At 41.1% G+C, this 17,014-nt stretch overlaps 1 protein-coding gene across 3 annotated transcripts in view; it reads left to right on the forward strand.

Moving 5' to 3' along the window:
- The window catches only part of tspan9b (tetraspanin 9b), a 52,636-nt gene that overhangs the window by 12,675 nt on the left and 22,947 nt on the right, over positions 1–17,014 (forward strand). For 2 of the 3 annotated variants that reach the window (XM_062994851.1, XM_062994859.1), the window contains exon 2: positions 15,134–15,213. In XM_062994851.1, the coding sequence (XP_062850921.1) occupies positions 15,151–15,213 (63 nt within the window). In that variant the 5' untranslated portion in view covers positions 15,134–15,150. Of the gene's footprint in view, positions 1–14,853; positions 15,214–17,014 lie in introns of those variants that run through there. The other variant, XM_062994843.1, reaches the window with a different exon arrangement.

The following is a 17,014-nucleotide window of genomic DNA, read 5'->3' on the forward strand; positions in this document are numbered from 1 at the left end:
GCCTGTTTACCCCATGTGTTCCATCAGCTTTTCTTTTTTAATGATTTGGGAACTGAGGACATTTATTGTTGCAGTTTTGAGAGTGGTATTTTTGTCCATTCTTCAGCTGCTGAACAGTCCGTGGTCATCATTGTCTGATCCTCCTCTTTACGCTGCACCATACATTTTCAATAAGAGACAGATCTGGAGTGCAGGCAGGCCACTCAAGCACACACATTCTGTGTCTGTGATTGTAACACATACAGAATGATGCCTTATCTTGCATTGGGAATTGCAATTCTCTCCTAAAGTTTGGTAAGCCATGACCCATCACTGCTTGTAAAGATAAATCCTTGGGTAGATCTTTCTTTTATACATAGTTATGATTCCCTCACCTGTTACGAATTCAGCTGCTTATTGTGGAGTGCTGTAACTTCAATATTTTACAAATGTTTCACTCTTATTTTTCCTCTGTACTAACATTGTTGGAGTCTGTTGCATGCAGCAAATTCTGAATGTGTTTCTGTTTCTTAAATACAATACCATTGATCAGTGAAAACATTAGAAATCTTTTGTCAGTTAAATAAAGAGTCAAACAATACATATTATTCTGATTATTAATCCACACTGTGATTTGGATATTACTCAGTACATTGTGTGTGTGGGTGTTATTAGAGGGCTGCTGAATTTTCACATTTACCCAATGGACATGATTGTGCAGGGCTTTCTTGATAACAACTAGATATTTAATACTATCCAACTGTTTTATTTAGTAATCATCCTTTTCTGCCTATCCCTACCCACTGTTTATTTTACGGCAAGCTGAAAAGAGTAAAGAGCAAATATGCATCCGACTTAATAAGGCTTTGTGTTTGTGTGTGTGTGAGAGACAGAGATACTGGCAGGTAATAGTTCTTTATTCTGTTGTAAAGCAGATGCAGATCATCAGTGTTTGTGTGAGTAGTCTTGACCAAACATACACACACACCAAAATTGGTGCTGTTGACATTGATGTGCATGACGTTGAGACTTTGTGCATACAGCAGCGATCAAACTGGCTATTGTGTGTGTGCTTGTGCTTGACAGAGAGAATTAGGGCAGATGGCATGATGAGTGATGTGACTTGTTACGCTTGCAGTTCATTCAGAGTAGCCACAGACATCAACAAAAACTGACTGCATCTGCTGTGGCAGGTCATTATATCCAGGTTCGTCTTTTCACTGCTGAATGTGCCTACATGATCCCCAGAACAGATCCTGTCATCAAAAGTTTAGGAGAGGAATATTACAATGTTTCATGCTACATATTTATATATAGAGTATATATCTATGCTTGGCTTGAGGTCTGGCACTTCCTTGAATGGTAGTTTCTGATTTATCATCAAATTTGGTAAGCCATGCTTATGCTAGGAATTTGGCTAAGTTCATTGTGTTTGAATGATCAGACTTATTATGTGTTTATAAAAGTGAACTATAATAATATAATATAATATAATAATAATTTAAATCATCAGTAAGGTGGGACGTTGGCTCAGTGAGTAGCACTGTCGCCTCACAGCAAGAAGGTCCTGAATTTGATTCGCAGGTGGACCTGTTCGGGTTTTTTTTGCACATTCTCCCAGTCTCGGTATGGGTTTCCTCCAGATGCGCCGGTTTCTTTCCAAAGTCCAAAACAAGTAAAGTTGAGATGCAAAATTATCTGTGACAGAGTTTGACACTGAACTTGAACTTATGAATCATGTGTAACCTATAACTTCCTGTGTAACTTAATCATGTGTGACCTTACCCTTAGTCATTACAAGAGGGTGTGTATGGTAAAAGTTGAAATAAATCTGGTAATAGACCACTGAAGTCGTGCGTCATTCTGTAGTCCTCGTTATGCCCATATTTGGAGACCAGGGTCTAAGTCAGCTGCATCCAAGCCTTACATCACCAAGCGCAATGCAAAGCGTCGGATGCAGTGGTGTAAAGCACGCCGCCACTGGACTCTAAAGCAGTGGAGACGTGTTCTCTGGAGTGACGAATCGCGCTTCTCCGTCTGGCAATCCGATGCATGAGTCTGGGTTTAGTGGTTGCCAGGAGAACGGTACTTGTCTAACCGCATTGTGCCAAGTGTAAAGTTTGGTGGAGGGGGGATTATGGTGTGGGGTTGTTTTTCAGGAGTTGGGCTTGGCACCTTAGTTCCAGTGAAAGGAACTCTTAATGCTTCAGCATACCAAGAGATTTTGGACAATTTCTTGCTCCCAACTTTGTGGGAACAGTTTGGGGATGGCCCCTTCCTGTTCCAACATAACTGTGCACCAGTGCACAAAGCAAGGTCCATAAAGACATGGATGAGCGAGTTTTGTGTGGAAGAATTTGACTGGTCTGTCCTGACCTCAACCTGATAGAACACCTTTGGGATGAATTAGAGTGGAGACTGCGAGCCAGGCCTTCTCGTCCAACATCAGTGTCTGACCTCACGAATGCGCTTCCGAAAGAATGGTCAAAAATTCCCATAAACACACTCCTAAACCTTGTGGAAAGCCTTCCCAGAGGAGCTGTTATACCTGCAAAGGGTGGGCTGACATATTAAACCCTATGGATTTAGAATGGGATGTCACTCAAGTTGGGATGTCACAAGCGAATACTTTTGGCAATAAAGTGTAAGCATACAGGGGTTGGACAAAATAACTGAAACACCTGTCATTTTAGTGTGGGAGGTTTCATGGCTAAATTGGACCAGTCTGGTGGCCAATCTTCATTAATTGCACATTGCACCAGTAAGAGCAGAGTGTGAAGGTTCAATTAGCAGGGTAAGAGCACAGTTTTGCTCAAAATATTGCAATGCACACAACATTATGGGTGACATACCAGAGTTCAAAAGAGGACAAATTGTTGGTGCACGTCTTGCTGGCGCATCTGTGACCAAGACAGCAAGTCTTTGTGATGTATCAAGAGCCACGGTATCCAGGGTAATGTCAGCATACCACCAAGAAGGACAAACCACATCCAACAGGATTAACTGTGGACGCAAGAGGAAGCTGTCTGAAAGGGATGTTCGGGTGCTAACCCGGATTGTATCCAAAAAACATAAAACCACGGCTGCCCAAATCACGGCAGAATTAAATGTGCACCTCAACTCTCCTGTTTCCACCAGAACTGTCCGTCGGGAGCTCCACAGGGTCAATATACACGGCCGGGCTGCTATAGCCAAACCTTTGGTCACTCGTGCCAATGCCAAACGTCGGTTTCAATGGTGCAAGGAGCGCAAATCTTGGGCTGTGGACAATGTGAAACATGTATTGTTCTCTGATGAGTCCACCTTTACTGTTTTCCCCACATCCGGGAGAGTTACGGTGTGGAGAAGCCCCAAAGAAGCAGAACCACCCAGACTGTTGCATGCCCAGAGTGAAGCATGGGGGTGGATCAGTGATGGTTTGGGCTGCCATATCATGGCATTCCCTTGGCCCAATACTTGTGCTAGATGGGCGTGTCACTGCCAAGGACTACCGAACCATTCTGGAGGACCATGTGCATCCAATGGCGGTGCCGTGTATCAGGATGACAATGCACCAATACACACAGCAAGACTGGTGAAAGATTGGTTTGATGAACATGAAAGTGAAGTTGAACATCTCCCATGGCCTGCACAGTCACCAGATCTAAATATTATTGAGCCACTTTGGGGTGTTTTGGAGAAGGGAGTCAGGAAACGTTTTCCTCCACCAGCATCACGTAGTGACCTGGCCACTATCCTGCAAGAAGAATGGCTTAAAATCCCTCTGACCACTGTGCAGGACTTGTATATGTCATTTCCAAGACGAATTGACGCTGTATTGGCCGCAAAAGGAGGCCCTACACCATACTAATAAATTATTGTGGTCTAAAACCAGGTGTTTCAGTTATTTTGTCCAACCCCTGTATATCTGTGCTGTGTTTTTGTGCTGCCTGTGTGTGTATTGTGTGTGTGTGTGTGTGTGTTTTCCTCACTTCCCTTTGTCTCTGTTATTTATTACTGTATTTTTACATGGGGAGTAGGGAGGGTTAGTGGGATTAGGAAGGAAGGTTATAGTAACAGTGTGGTGGAGGACACTAGAATCTGGACTCAGCAGTTTTGGACTTAGTTTGGTGTTTTAAAGGGAAAGTGTTTTAAATACATGTTGTGTAGTACTGCAGTACCAGACTAGAATGTATTGTGGCTTGTTACGGTGGGACAGTTGTTGCTGTATAAGATATGATGGTTACCTCACTATTGGATTTCTCAAAATAAATTTTTAAATATGCTTGGCAGACACAGTTGGTTGTAACTGGAGAAAAAGTAAACTTCTGCTGGCTGTTTGAGGTGCCACCACAAGCAGTGAAGAAATACAGAGAGCATAGTATTAATTTATTATAAGTGAAAGACTGACAGGGTATCTGCTGTGGCAGGTCATTATATCCAGGTTCATCTTTTCACTGCTGAATGTGCCTACATGATCCCCAAAGCAGATCCTGTCATTAAAAGTTCAGGAGAAGAGTATTACAATGTCTCATGCCAGATATACAGTTTATATATATATATATATATATATATATTCTGTAAAAACTGAAAAACCTGTCAGTGGTACATGGATTGTCCCTTCTTGTGCCACTGTTAGTGAGCACCCCTTGCTGTTTCTAAGATACTTCAACCAAGTGTCTGAGTATCATGTTTTGAACTTTATCAGCGTTACTCAGCTCTTTATGCTTGCCCATACATGCTGCATTCAGTAACTACAACATTCCATCAGGCCAACATTTAATATACGAGAGATCTTCAAAATGTTTCCTCACTTTTATATTTCCGTTAAAAACAGTGATGGCCGGGAGGAGTGGTAATTGGTCGTGTTTCGGAGGATAAGAGAGAGCTTATAGTCCGGATTTAGTGCCATCTGATTTCCAGCTTTTTGGACGCTCAAAGAAGCTTTAAGGGGAAGAAGATTTTCATGTGATGATGATGTGAAAGCTGCGGTGCATCAGTGGCTACGTACTCAACCAACAACATTTTTTTCCTGATGGCATTGAACTGAACTGAAAGCTTGTTAAAGTATGTACAGTCCCTGACAGAAGTCTTGTCGCGTAAGGACATAGTAACTTAAAATGGTATATAACTTTATTTGTAATCAATCAATTGTTACAATAAATGGTTCACTTTAATGTCAAGGGCTTTCACATTAATAATTGGGTGCAAAATGAAACTGTCAAAAAGTGTCCTGATGTCCACAGCTTGGTAAAGCCCATAACATCTGTTTTTGCAAGGACAAAAGTCTTGTCGTGTCTTTAAATGATTCAACCAATCACAGATTAGAGCTTCACCTGGGACAAATAATGTAATTAACACATTCCCAGGTGTGTATAAAAAGAACCCCAGCACACCAGACTTTCATGTGAAGTGCAACTTGACCTCTGACAACATGCCAAAGATTCAACCACAAACCAAAGTGCTGATCATCAAGACCTTGAAGACCAAGTCTGCTGCTGAGGTGGCAGACATCTTTAATGTATCCAAACGTCAAGTGGAGAGAATAAGAAAAAGATTTCAAGAAACTGGGGACGTTCATGACAAGCCCAGGTCAGGCAGACCCCTTAAGACAACTGTTCGAGAGGACCGTTTGTTGCTTCGACAGTCTAGGGCCAGCCCTTTTTCAACTGCAGCGGAGCTACATGAGAACTGGTCACCAGAAAACGCTGTATCTACAAGAACAGTTTGTCGAATTCTTTCACGCAGTGGTCTTCATGGCCGAATTAGTGCTCAGAAACCAGCATTAAACAGAAGACAACAAAAAAATCGTGTCGCATTTGCCAAGGCCCACAGCTTACATAAAGGATGGACAGTGGAAAAGTGGCAGAAGGTTGATTTTTCTGATGAATCATCCATTGAACTGCATCCCAATCGCCGCAAATACTGCAGAAGACCTGTTGGAACCCGCATGGACCCAAGATTCACCCAGAAAACAGTCAAGTTTGGTGGAGGAAAAATCCTGTTCCTGAAAGCAAAGAAGATCAAGGTGCTCCAGGATTGGCCAGCCCAGTCACCAGACATGAACATTATTGAGCATGTCTGGGGTAAGATGAAGGAGGAGGCTTGGAAGATGAAACCAAAAAATCTTGATGAACTCTGGGAGTACTGCAAGACTGCTTTCTTTGCCATTCCAGATGACTTCATCAATAAGTTATTTGAGTCATTGCCAAGACGTATGGATGCAGTCCTCCAAGCCCATGGAAGTCATACACAATATTAATTATTTTTTCCAAGGCACCATGACTTTATGTTCTAATGTTATTGTAGCATGTTTGTGTATTCAAAATAAAGTATATGTATAATTTCAACATTATTTTTGTATACGACAAGACTTATGTCCAAGCAAAATCTGACCTTTCTGTCCTAATTAAATGATAAAACTCAATGAATGATACAAAACTTTCTTTTGGTATAATAAGCATAATCTAGAGGGCTTTGCCTTTCATATAAGCCAGTTCTGATTTCAATTGATCAACTACAAGTCAAGTTATTATTTGTTGTTCCTACAACTTGGATAAGCGACAAGACTTCTGTCAGGGACTAATGTAGAACAGTAAATTGAACATAAACACCATAAGCAGAGCCAGTTTAGCTTTCTAAATGTAAATTTTAAACTAAGTTTGTAAAGTTAGCAAACACTTTAGTACAAGTAAACATGCTGATCAAATAACAGAGATATAGTATATATATAGTCAGTATATTAAAGCTAATCCTGATAACATTAGTTTAGTTATTATAACATGATTAACCAAATAGATGAAGATGAAAATATGATTCAAAATATTTATATTTGTTTGATTAACAAAAAAAATGAGGGGCCACCAGCGCTGAGATTCTAAACACCCCGGTTTGAATTTTGGTTCTGCTACAGGGCGGCTGGGCGCCATCTAGCAGGTACAATTTGCAGTGCCTGCAGCATACACAAATTGGCCACTGTGTCTGCTGGGTGGGGAAATGACCGGACCAGGTGGGTTTGGTCTTTAAACGCTGTGCAAGGACCCTGGTTAGCAGACTAAAGTGCCTTTGCAGAAGCGCGGGCGTAAAGAAGGGGTCCACTAGGACGGCGCACATGTCGGAGGGCACATGAGCAGCAATATACCCTTCTCGAATGCAATCACGGATCCACAGCAGAGTTTAGCATGCAGTCAGACTCCATACTCATGCTCATAGTCTCAGTGTTTGTAATTTTAAGGTGTAGTAGTTCAGTCATTCATGATTTTCTATAATTGTATAACCTCCTGCCTTCTGGGAAGAGATACAGGAGTATACATGTCAGAACCAGTCTGCTCATAAGCAACTTTTTCTCACTATCCATCACTTTTCTGAACTCACCACAGTGAAAGAACTTCCGCCCACTGCACTAAACCCCCCACTACACAGATAAACCACAGTGCACACACTGGACTTATCCTTGCACTATATATAGTAACTGTGATGCTGCTACTGCACACAGGACACTAAATATACTGATTGTACACATATATTCTATATAGTAGTCTAGTATTCTTTATTACAGTAGGGCGGCACGGTGGCTAAGTGGGTAGCACTGTCGCCACACAGCAAGAAGGTCCTGGGTTTGATCCCCAGGTGGGGCGGTCCGGGTCCTTTCTGTGTGGAGTTTGCATGTTCTCCCTGTGTCTGTGTGGGTTTACTTCGGGAGCTCCGGTTTCCTCCCACAGTCCAAAGACATGCAAATGAGGTGAATTAAAGATACTAAACTGTCCATGACCTTCTGTGAACTGATGAACCTTGTGTAATGAGTAACTACCATTCCTGTCACGAATGTAACCAAAGTGTAAAACATTACGTTAAAATCCTAATACATAATAAACAAACCAAGTTTATTACAGTGTTAATCAGAACCAATGATACAGTAGTGGGTGAAGTTTTGTGCCCACTTTTTGTTTTTCAACTGCCAACACTCCAACTTTAAATTGAATTACTTAAATTACGTTTTACAATTAATAAAATCTGTTCAGATACTGACATTGTATCTGTAATTGGGAAGCTGTGTAAGAGTTTGCAGCTGACATACATTATGGTTTTGCCTTTAGTTTCAAAAAAATTAGTTACTCACCATTTTATAATGAGAACTCTGGAGGCTACAGAGAAAGACCCTGAGTCAGCGTTTAACAATACACACACACACACCCACCGTTTGCAAGATTGTATGTTATTTAACGCGTGTACAGTCATGCACTTCAGGAAAATTGTTTAACAACTTTGTGTTTCAGAAAGTCATATTTATTAGTGGAAAGAGCTGCTAGATCAAGGTAAAAGGGATATGGTATGACTCACACCAGATGCCCACTGCACCCACCATAATTCCAAGATTAGTTCATTTAAATAGAACTATTGTCTGTGGCCTTGTCATTGCATGCAAGTTCCACAGCTCTTTTACTAAGCATACCATACATCACTTATTATTTACAAAGTATAGTAATAGAATATACTGCATCAACAAAATTATGCAGACAACTTTTTGACCAGTGGATTTAGCTAAATGTATGTGGGCACTGATAATGTGATAATGAATCATTCCAAAACTAATTATTTGAATGTACATTTCTGCCAAGGTAAAGCTTTCACTCATTTAATAGAAATAACACCTGGTAAAATAGGTATTGATGTAACTCCTGAACTGAATAATTAGAAGAAATGTCTACATACTTATGGCCACATAGTGTATTTCGTCCACTGTCCACATGTCAGGTTTCATTAACAACTATTAGTACTAGCATAGTTTGTACCAGTTTTGTAAAGCATGCCACCCGAGATACATTGATTATCATTTTTTTGGTTGGCCTTGATTTATTTATAGCTAAATTGATTTTTTTCCCTTTATTTCTTTAGTTTGTTTTAATTGCCAAATTGTTTTTACAGTTTTTTTTTATCCAATTTGTATCCAATTTGCAGGATGCTTTGCCAAAGTGGCTAAAAAACACAGAAAAGAGGTTCATATGAAAATAAAAATAATGAAGACAAAAATAAAGTAACGAATCTGAGACACAAAAACATCAGCAGCCTGCAACGCAAAAAGTGGATAGGAAAGGGATAGTGCAAAAGTAGTGCAGATTGTAAAGCCTGTTTTTCAAGGTCTGTATTCCTTTTTACGTGAAATTCACTAATTTAAAGAGGTGCCAAAAAATGAAACCAGTTGTCACTGTATGGCAAGATGCTCAGAGCACCTGCAACAACCCAGTTCTAAAAAGAAGAACAAGCTGGGGGCAGCAGTGCATGAGCGCCTCCCCAGCCCCAATTGTGGGGCCCGCTCCAGAAAAGGGGTAGATTGCTCATCCAGGGCAGTTCTATCATGAAGCCTGAAAAAGACAGTAACACTGGCTCACAGAAAGAGATAGAAGTACAGAAAACCAGTTTGGTCCAAGCCCGGCATGCTGGTTTCAAAAGGAAAGCAGGTTGCCATTCGAGGAGCTGGCAAATCTGTGAGGAAGAAACTGTGATAAATAGAAACACTTCCACCTGGAGTGAATTAACTGAGTCATACCCCACCTACTTCCACGGCACAAATAAATTAAATAGACCACTGCCTGTTTAGCCCATGCGTGGTTTTAAAACATAAATGTTAATGTGACAAAAATGATAACATACACAGATCAGCTATAACATTAAAACCACCTCCTTGTTTCTACACACATTGTCCATTTTATCAGCTCCACTTACCATATAGAAGCACTTTGAAGTTTTACAATTACTGACTGTAGTCCATCTATTTCTCTACATACATTTTTAGCCTGCTTTCACCATGTTCATGGTCAGGACCCCTACAGGACCACCACAGAGCAGGTATTATTTAGGTGGTGGATCATTCTCAGCACTGCAGTGACAAAGACGTGGTGGTGTGTTAGTGTGTGTTGTGCTGGTATGAGTGGATTTTTTAAAGACCCTGTCCACTCTATTAGACACTCCACTTCTTTTCACATCAATGCTAGACCAGGTCTAATGAAATTGAATTCTTAAAGATTGGTAAACAGCTCTAGAAAAGTATTCCGCCTCCATCAAACTTTATACTAGTTGTCATGGTAACAACTAAACTTGAATGTCAGACTTACAGATTATAAAGCTTGTTTTTCTAGGTCTGTTTGCATTGTACGTGAAGTTCATTAATTAAAAGAGGTGCCCACATAGTTTGCTCATTAAGTATAGTGCTACATTGTTCCACTATTTAGATGAAGATGCAGAAATATTGGACTAAATTACAACCTTCACTGTGTACATAGCAACTATAAACAAACAACAGTAACAACAGCAACTGGGAACTAATAAATCCTGTAAACGGGAATTCATTATTGAAATATTCAGTACACTGTGTGCTTGCCTCTTGCTTTCTAACTGGCACATTGCCAAAGCACGGGCACTCAGATAATGTTCTTCCATCTTGCAGAGGAGTCCGGTGAAGCAGCAAAGTCAGGTTATTAAAGAGACATCAGATTTGAGATGCGTATTTGTCTTGTTAAGCCTTGTCTGCAAATAGGGGATGCCAGTCTTGCATAGTGTCTGACACATAGCAGCCTGCAGCATATCAGCAGCCCTCCATCTTTTTAGTGTCTGGAAAATTGCTGTTACAGCAATACACACGTTGCTATTAACAATGCTGTCCTAGATCACAGAGGGATTGTTGGTATTTTGCTGTCACTTTTGATCAAATTCACTGTCAAGTCCAATATAGATTTGATGACTTTATCAGGAGGAATAAAACTTTTATACTTTTCCTCAGTAATAAAACTCTGTAAATTTATGGCAAGACATCCAAGTTTAATGCTGATCTGTTCCGCTGAAACCTTAGCTACGTGTACCACAATGAATTTCAGAAGCTAATGCATTGTATTATATAATGATATGAATTAAAATAAGAAATTAGGTTTAATTTAAAAAAGCGCAGCATGGTGGCTCAGTGGGTAGCACTGTCGCCTCACAGCAAGAAGGCCCTGGGTTCTGTCTCCAGATGAAGCGGTCCGGGTCCTTTCTGTGTAAAGTTTGCATGTTCTCCCCATGTGTCTGCATGGGTTTCCTCAGGGAGCTCCGGTTTCTTCCTCCCACAGTCCAAAGACATGCAAGTGAGGTGAATTGGAGATACTAAATTGTCCATGACTGTGTTTGACATTAAGCTTGTGAACTGATGAATCTTGTGTAATAAGTAACTATTGTTTCTGTCATTAATGTAATCAAAGTGTAAAATATGACATTAATAAACAATAAATAAAAAATAAATAAGGTTCAATTGTTTACTTTATAACCTGTGTGCTGTTGTATTACATGTATAAGTCACAGCTGCTGAAGTAGTTTGGCAGTGAGCCACATTAAGAGTCATATCTTTCTGCATTGCCATTTTGGCTGGCAGAGGGGGCACGGAGGTGCAGATAATTGATGTGTCAGTTTCTATTGATCGACAGTCACCTGTACCTCCTAAGCGTAAATTTTTTCTTTATGTCAGTCACAGTTTCTTCCTCTCACACTTGCATGTTCTCCTGTCTGGCGAACCTGTGATTTCTCTGAAGATGTGATACCGGGCTGCTTGATCCGGTCCAGTTTTTCACTGGCATTCAATGCCAGTGTACTTATCTCTCTCTGGGAACTTAGACAGTGCCGCAGCATTTTTGGAATCATGACAGAACACCCTTGGGAAAGCGATTGCCCAAAATGCAGCATGATGCCCTTGTTCCAGAGCAGACCCTGCCTAGACCCTGTGATGTGGTTTGGGTGTTGCTGACGTATTGCTAGTCCTAGCTAGTTCTAAGGGTTCCCTATCTCTCTTTTTTTTTTAGAGCTTTGTTATTGCAGATGGCAGGAGCATTTACATTTTTAGCATTAAGTAGACTCTTTTATCCAAAGCGACCTACAGTACTATGACAGTATCCAATCTAAGCAATAAAGGGTTAGAGCCCAACAGTGACAACCTGGCAGTGATGGGGCTTAAACCAGCGACCTTTTGATTACTAGTCCAGTACCGCAGTTAAGGTACCTGTCATATTGTGACAACCAGTTCTTAGTTCGCTATCCTTGTTTTTGTTAGTGGTTTAGTAGCCACAGTATTGTTCTACCTTGATTGAACATCTTGCACATGGTGCAGAGCTTCACCTAGCTCTTTAATCATGAGGCGTGATCCGCCCGTTAGAACTTAGTGTTGTCATAGCAAAGTTAGGGGGGCATAGCAAGGCTGGAATCTGGCAGATTTGTCTTTGGAAGGATGCATGAATCACATACATACACATCCTGGAAGAAAACTCGCTTCCTTCCGGTCTGTCAGTGCTCCCCAACACTTTGCAGCACGACAGTGTTTGATGCCACACAGCCTGGTCAATTAAGGTGTGGATGGAGGACTACCAGATCAAAATAAAGTCATGGCCAGCCTAATCTAATCAAGGTAGATGTATGATCACAAGCCATCAAATAAAGCAGAGCTGGTTTCATTTTCTCACAGAGAGTGGCATAATATTACACAACAACAATTTCCTTCTGTCATATTATATTCAATCCTTCCTGTGCTTCTTGGTCACGTGTGGTGTTAAGCTGCCATGAAGTCTTTGGTTCTTCTTATGGTTGCCAATGACACCAATGTCCCAGCCTTCATCGGGTTATCCTGTAAGTTTTTTACAGAAACACAGCCGGTTTTGTTGTGATAACATTGCTAAGGACCCCTACAAAATTTTGGGCTTTCTCCAATGACCAGTCAGGTTTCCTGCTGCACCATGCCAGATACTCTCCAGCGAGCTACAACCCAGGTGCTTGAGGGGGAACCAAGCAAGGGAAACTCAGTAAACCATTAACAGCCAATGAAAACACGATAAGGTTGCCATGCCATATCTGGATACCACTCACGTCCAGCAGTGCTGCCAAAACACACAAGAAGCTGCCATGCCTACTGGCTGAGTTTTCAGAGGCCACAACGAAGTAATGCAGAGCAAGAAAACAAACAAGAAGTCAGGAAAACACAGGGCTCAGTTATGAGTTGAGTTTCAAGGATGCTTATAAAGAGACCTCACCCCACGGAGAAAACAAATTACACTTTATTAGGCGCTGATGTGTTTTGAAGTGTAGTTTAAACTGAACTGCACTTTCATTTGGTCTGCGGCCCCACCCCACTGTCGGCCAGCATAGCCATGACGTGGGCTTGTTACATGTGTAATAAAAGGATAGAGCTAAACTTTTTTCAGTGATTGTACGTGCACTGATCTACTGACTGACTGGTTTGTTAATTTCTCATCTTAACGACCTCTGCTGGCAGATTGATGGTACCTGCATTGGGGAGATTGGGGAGAATAATGATCAGGTTGTGTCTCTCCATACACAAAGCTTATCCACATATGAACTCACCTTGTGCAGGTGAAAAGATGCAATCAGCTACTGCAGGCATGTTTTAGTCATGGCTCGCCTGAGTGGAGGTCAAGAAGGATGGGCCCTCTGAGTCTGGTTCCTCTCAAGGTTTCTTCCTGTAATTTTCAGGGAGTTTTTCCTTGCCACAGTCGCCCTCGGCTTGCTCATCAGGGGTTTTTGTATCTGTTGGTCCTGGATTTTGTAAAGTTGCTTTGAGACAATGTCTGTTGTAAAAAGCGCTATATAAATAAAGTTGACTTGACTTGACTTGGTCAACATGAGTAGAGAAGAAGTGTAATTCAATCGGATACTTGGATACGAGATTGGGAGGAAAATTGGGGGGAAATGCTAAAAAAAAGGTTTTTGGCCACTCAGGTGGCGCAGCGGTAAAAACACACGCTGCAACCAGAGCTGGATTTCGAGTACGCCGTATCAAATCCAGCTCTGCCTTGCCGGTTCGAGGCTGAGTGGCTGTATGAGCAACAATTGGCCGGTTGTTCAGTTGGTGGGCAAGACAAAGAGCCGGATGTGGGTCTCTCTCTGTCAGAATGCGATTACGACCTCTGCCGGCTGATTAGAGATGCACAGAGAAAGAGTTTCCTTAGGGTGTGTCTCTCCACATGCAACGCTAGGTGGCACAATACTCATCAGTATGTGGGTGGCAAAAATGCATCCGGCTTGCTGCTCATATATCGGAGGGGATGTGGGTTAGCTTCGATCTCCTCGGTCAGGGCAGGGTTCGGCATAGACAGAGAGGAAGCATGATGCAAATTGGACAATTGGAAGCGCTAAATGGGGAGAAAAAGGGGAGAAAATGCAACTAAAGTCAACTTTAAGTAAACGACACATTTTTACGAAACAAGCACTTAGTGAGAGTATAGAATTGTGGCTCCAGATTGCAGTTATTGAAATAGTGGTAAATATCACATCTGATTATTTAAATATTTCCTCTACTGATTTCTACTGTGTGATTTTCAAGATACCAATAACAATAAATACAAATATTTGTTTTTTTCTGATATTCGGATAAATCTGGTTCAACTCCATAGGAGGGCATCACTGACCCACAGGAGGAGGAAAGCAAAGCCAAATGAGAGAGAGGGAGAACAGACACAGATGCGGAGAAGAGAGGAGAGAGTGAGGACTGTGCATTAGTTAAGAAGAGAGCTGAGCGAACACGTTACCGCGGACAGAAAAGTGGAAGATAGATAGATCACCTTGGGAGAGGAGAAATTGAAAATGCACTCGAGCTGCTTTTAGAAGATGAACAGAAGGAGAATGTAGGGCTGTTGATTATTTATCTATTCACAGGGAGCATAACTTGCTCCTATTCACATACTGCTGGCATTTCCAGGATGTATGTCAGAGTCTGTGTGCATCCTAAAGCTGTGTGTAGCAATGTCAAGCATTTTCAACTAGTTCTTTTACTAGTTGATAGATTTGAGTGCTAGACACGCACTTCCACTTGTGATAATGCAGATATAAGTGTTTCAGTCACGTCCTGCAGTATCACTGTTTGTGATGATGGAGCGCTGCGAGAGCAGTGTGGCAGTAACCGTTCAGCCAAGCCCTTCGCTGGACAGTGCAGAGCTGGAGTTCGCCCAGGCTGCTCGCCGCGGACACCGCCTGGCTGTAGGCGCCTTTTACGGATCACGGCGCTCTAAGGTCCAAACTCAGACAAGTCCCGAGGAGAGCGTGGAAGGCATGGTGCCAGCCGGCAAGAAGCCGAAAAGTCAAAGTGGACCATGTGGAGGAAAGTTCTTTATTTTTTACATGGACTTGTCCTTTGTTTTCCTAATAGAGCTGGAGAAGCTGAGGATGGCGCGCGGGTGCCTGTGCTGTGTCAAATACATGATGTTTCTCTTTAACCTGCTGTTCTGGGTAAGTAACGGTCTTAATTCAGTACACATTTACCTTAAGTAGCAAATAAGCAATGTTTTGGAAGTCGTAAGGAGCACAACTGGAAATCACATGGCCAGCTCTAATTACCTAAAAGCAGGAGGGTTGCAAAATTAGTGCTTAAATAACCTAAGTACAGGTGCAATGCATGAAAAATAATTTAGCTTAAATAATCACAGAGAAATTAATTTTATTATGCCCCATTTATCTGAAACTGATTTCATCTAAAGTGTGTTCTGAAATTGAGAAAAGCTGATAAAAGAATACCTAGAGTAGAAATGTACACAGAAACAAAAGAATGCAGCATTTTTATGAGCTGGGTTTTCCATGCTTTTCATTTGTGTTTTGGTAAGTGTATTTTTAGTCTTAAAATTGGGTCGCTTCATTGAAAAAAGTGTAGATATAGATGTGCTCTCTTTTTAGATTTTATGGGTCATTATGACAGGTGATTTATTTGCAGGGTTTGATCAGGGATGGGAAGGGGGGAGTTGAAGTCTTTTTTTGTAGGCTAAACAAAATCAAAACATTCTATTAATATTGCTGATTGCGTGTTTAAAATCTGCTAATTTTGATCTCAGATTGTGCTCGACTAGTAATTATCACATACATGTGTGCCTAAGGCTGCATGATAGTGGTTATGAATGGATTTACACACATTGATTTTGCTTTGTTTTAGTAATAAACCAGTATTGCTAAACTTAATCCAGTCTATTTCCAGGCACAATGCAATTACTAAAGCTCTGAGTATTAATAAGTGTCCAGTATTAAATTCATAATAGTAAACTTTTATTACTGAGCACCATATGTTGATGTACATGGTCAGTAGACATCTAACACTGTATGGCTAAACATACTGTATGTGGACGTCTGATCGTGAGCTCATTAAACATCCCATTCCAAAATAAGTGCATAAATATGGAGTTAAAAGCATATCACTTATAGCCGCTCAGGTGGCGCAGTGGTAAAGAAAACATGCTAGCACACCAAAGCTGACATTTCGAACTCATTGGTTCAAAACATGTGGATTTGAAACTTATCTCTGCCATCTGGCAGGCTGGGTGGCTACATGAACGACGATTGGCTGTTGTTTATACAGGGTGGGAGCCGGATAGGGACTCCTTATAACTGATGCAATTATGACCTCTGCTGGCTGATTGATGGCGCCTGCACAGAGACGGGGAAAGAGTGCGTTGATCGGGGTGTGGCTCTCCGTACACGAAGCTGATCCGCATATGAACTCGCCTCTTGCAGGTAAAAAGATGCAGTTGGCTACTGCACACGTGTCGGAGGGGGCGTGTTTCAGTCACGGATCTCCTCGTTCAGGAGTGGACATTGGAAGGAAAATTGGGAAAAAATGCAAAAAAAGAGCATATTATTTATTTATAAAATTAGTTTTATACACTAATTAGCACTAGTTGGGTGTGGCTAAAAGTTTGTAAGAATTTTTTAGGTAAAATATTTATTAATTTATTAACTTAATTAAAACATTTCTTAATCACTTAATCACAGGAAACAGTCCCAACTTAGGTGCTTCTGGTTTGCTTAGTGTATTCATACAATATGTTTACTACTCAATTGTAGTCCGTCCACCTGTTGCAATTTGAATTGATTGGACCGTAACATTTTCTAAAAAGTTTGGTAAAATGCATTACAAACAAAAATTTTACATTTTTTTATTCTGTTAAACCTTAATTTCACTGACAGTAGTACCAACAAATTACTTTTAATGTTTTGTCTTTAAACCTGGTACTTGATAAAAGGCAGGGGCAAAATAAGAGTCAAA

Source organism: Trichomycterus rosablanca, chromosome 1 (assembly GCF_030014385.1).
Source record: "Trichomycterus rosablanca isolate fTriRos1 chromosome 1, fTriRos1.hap1, whole genome shotgun sequence".
In the NCBI taxonomy this organism is placed as follows: Eukaryota; Metazoa; Chordata; class Actinopteri; order Siluriformes; family Trichomycteridae; genus Trichomycterus; species Trichomycterus rosablanca.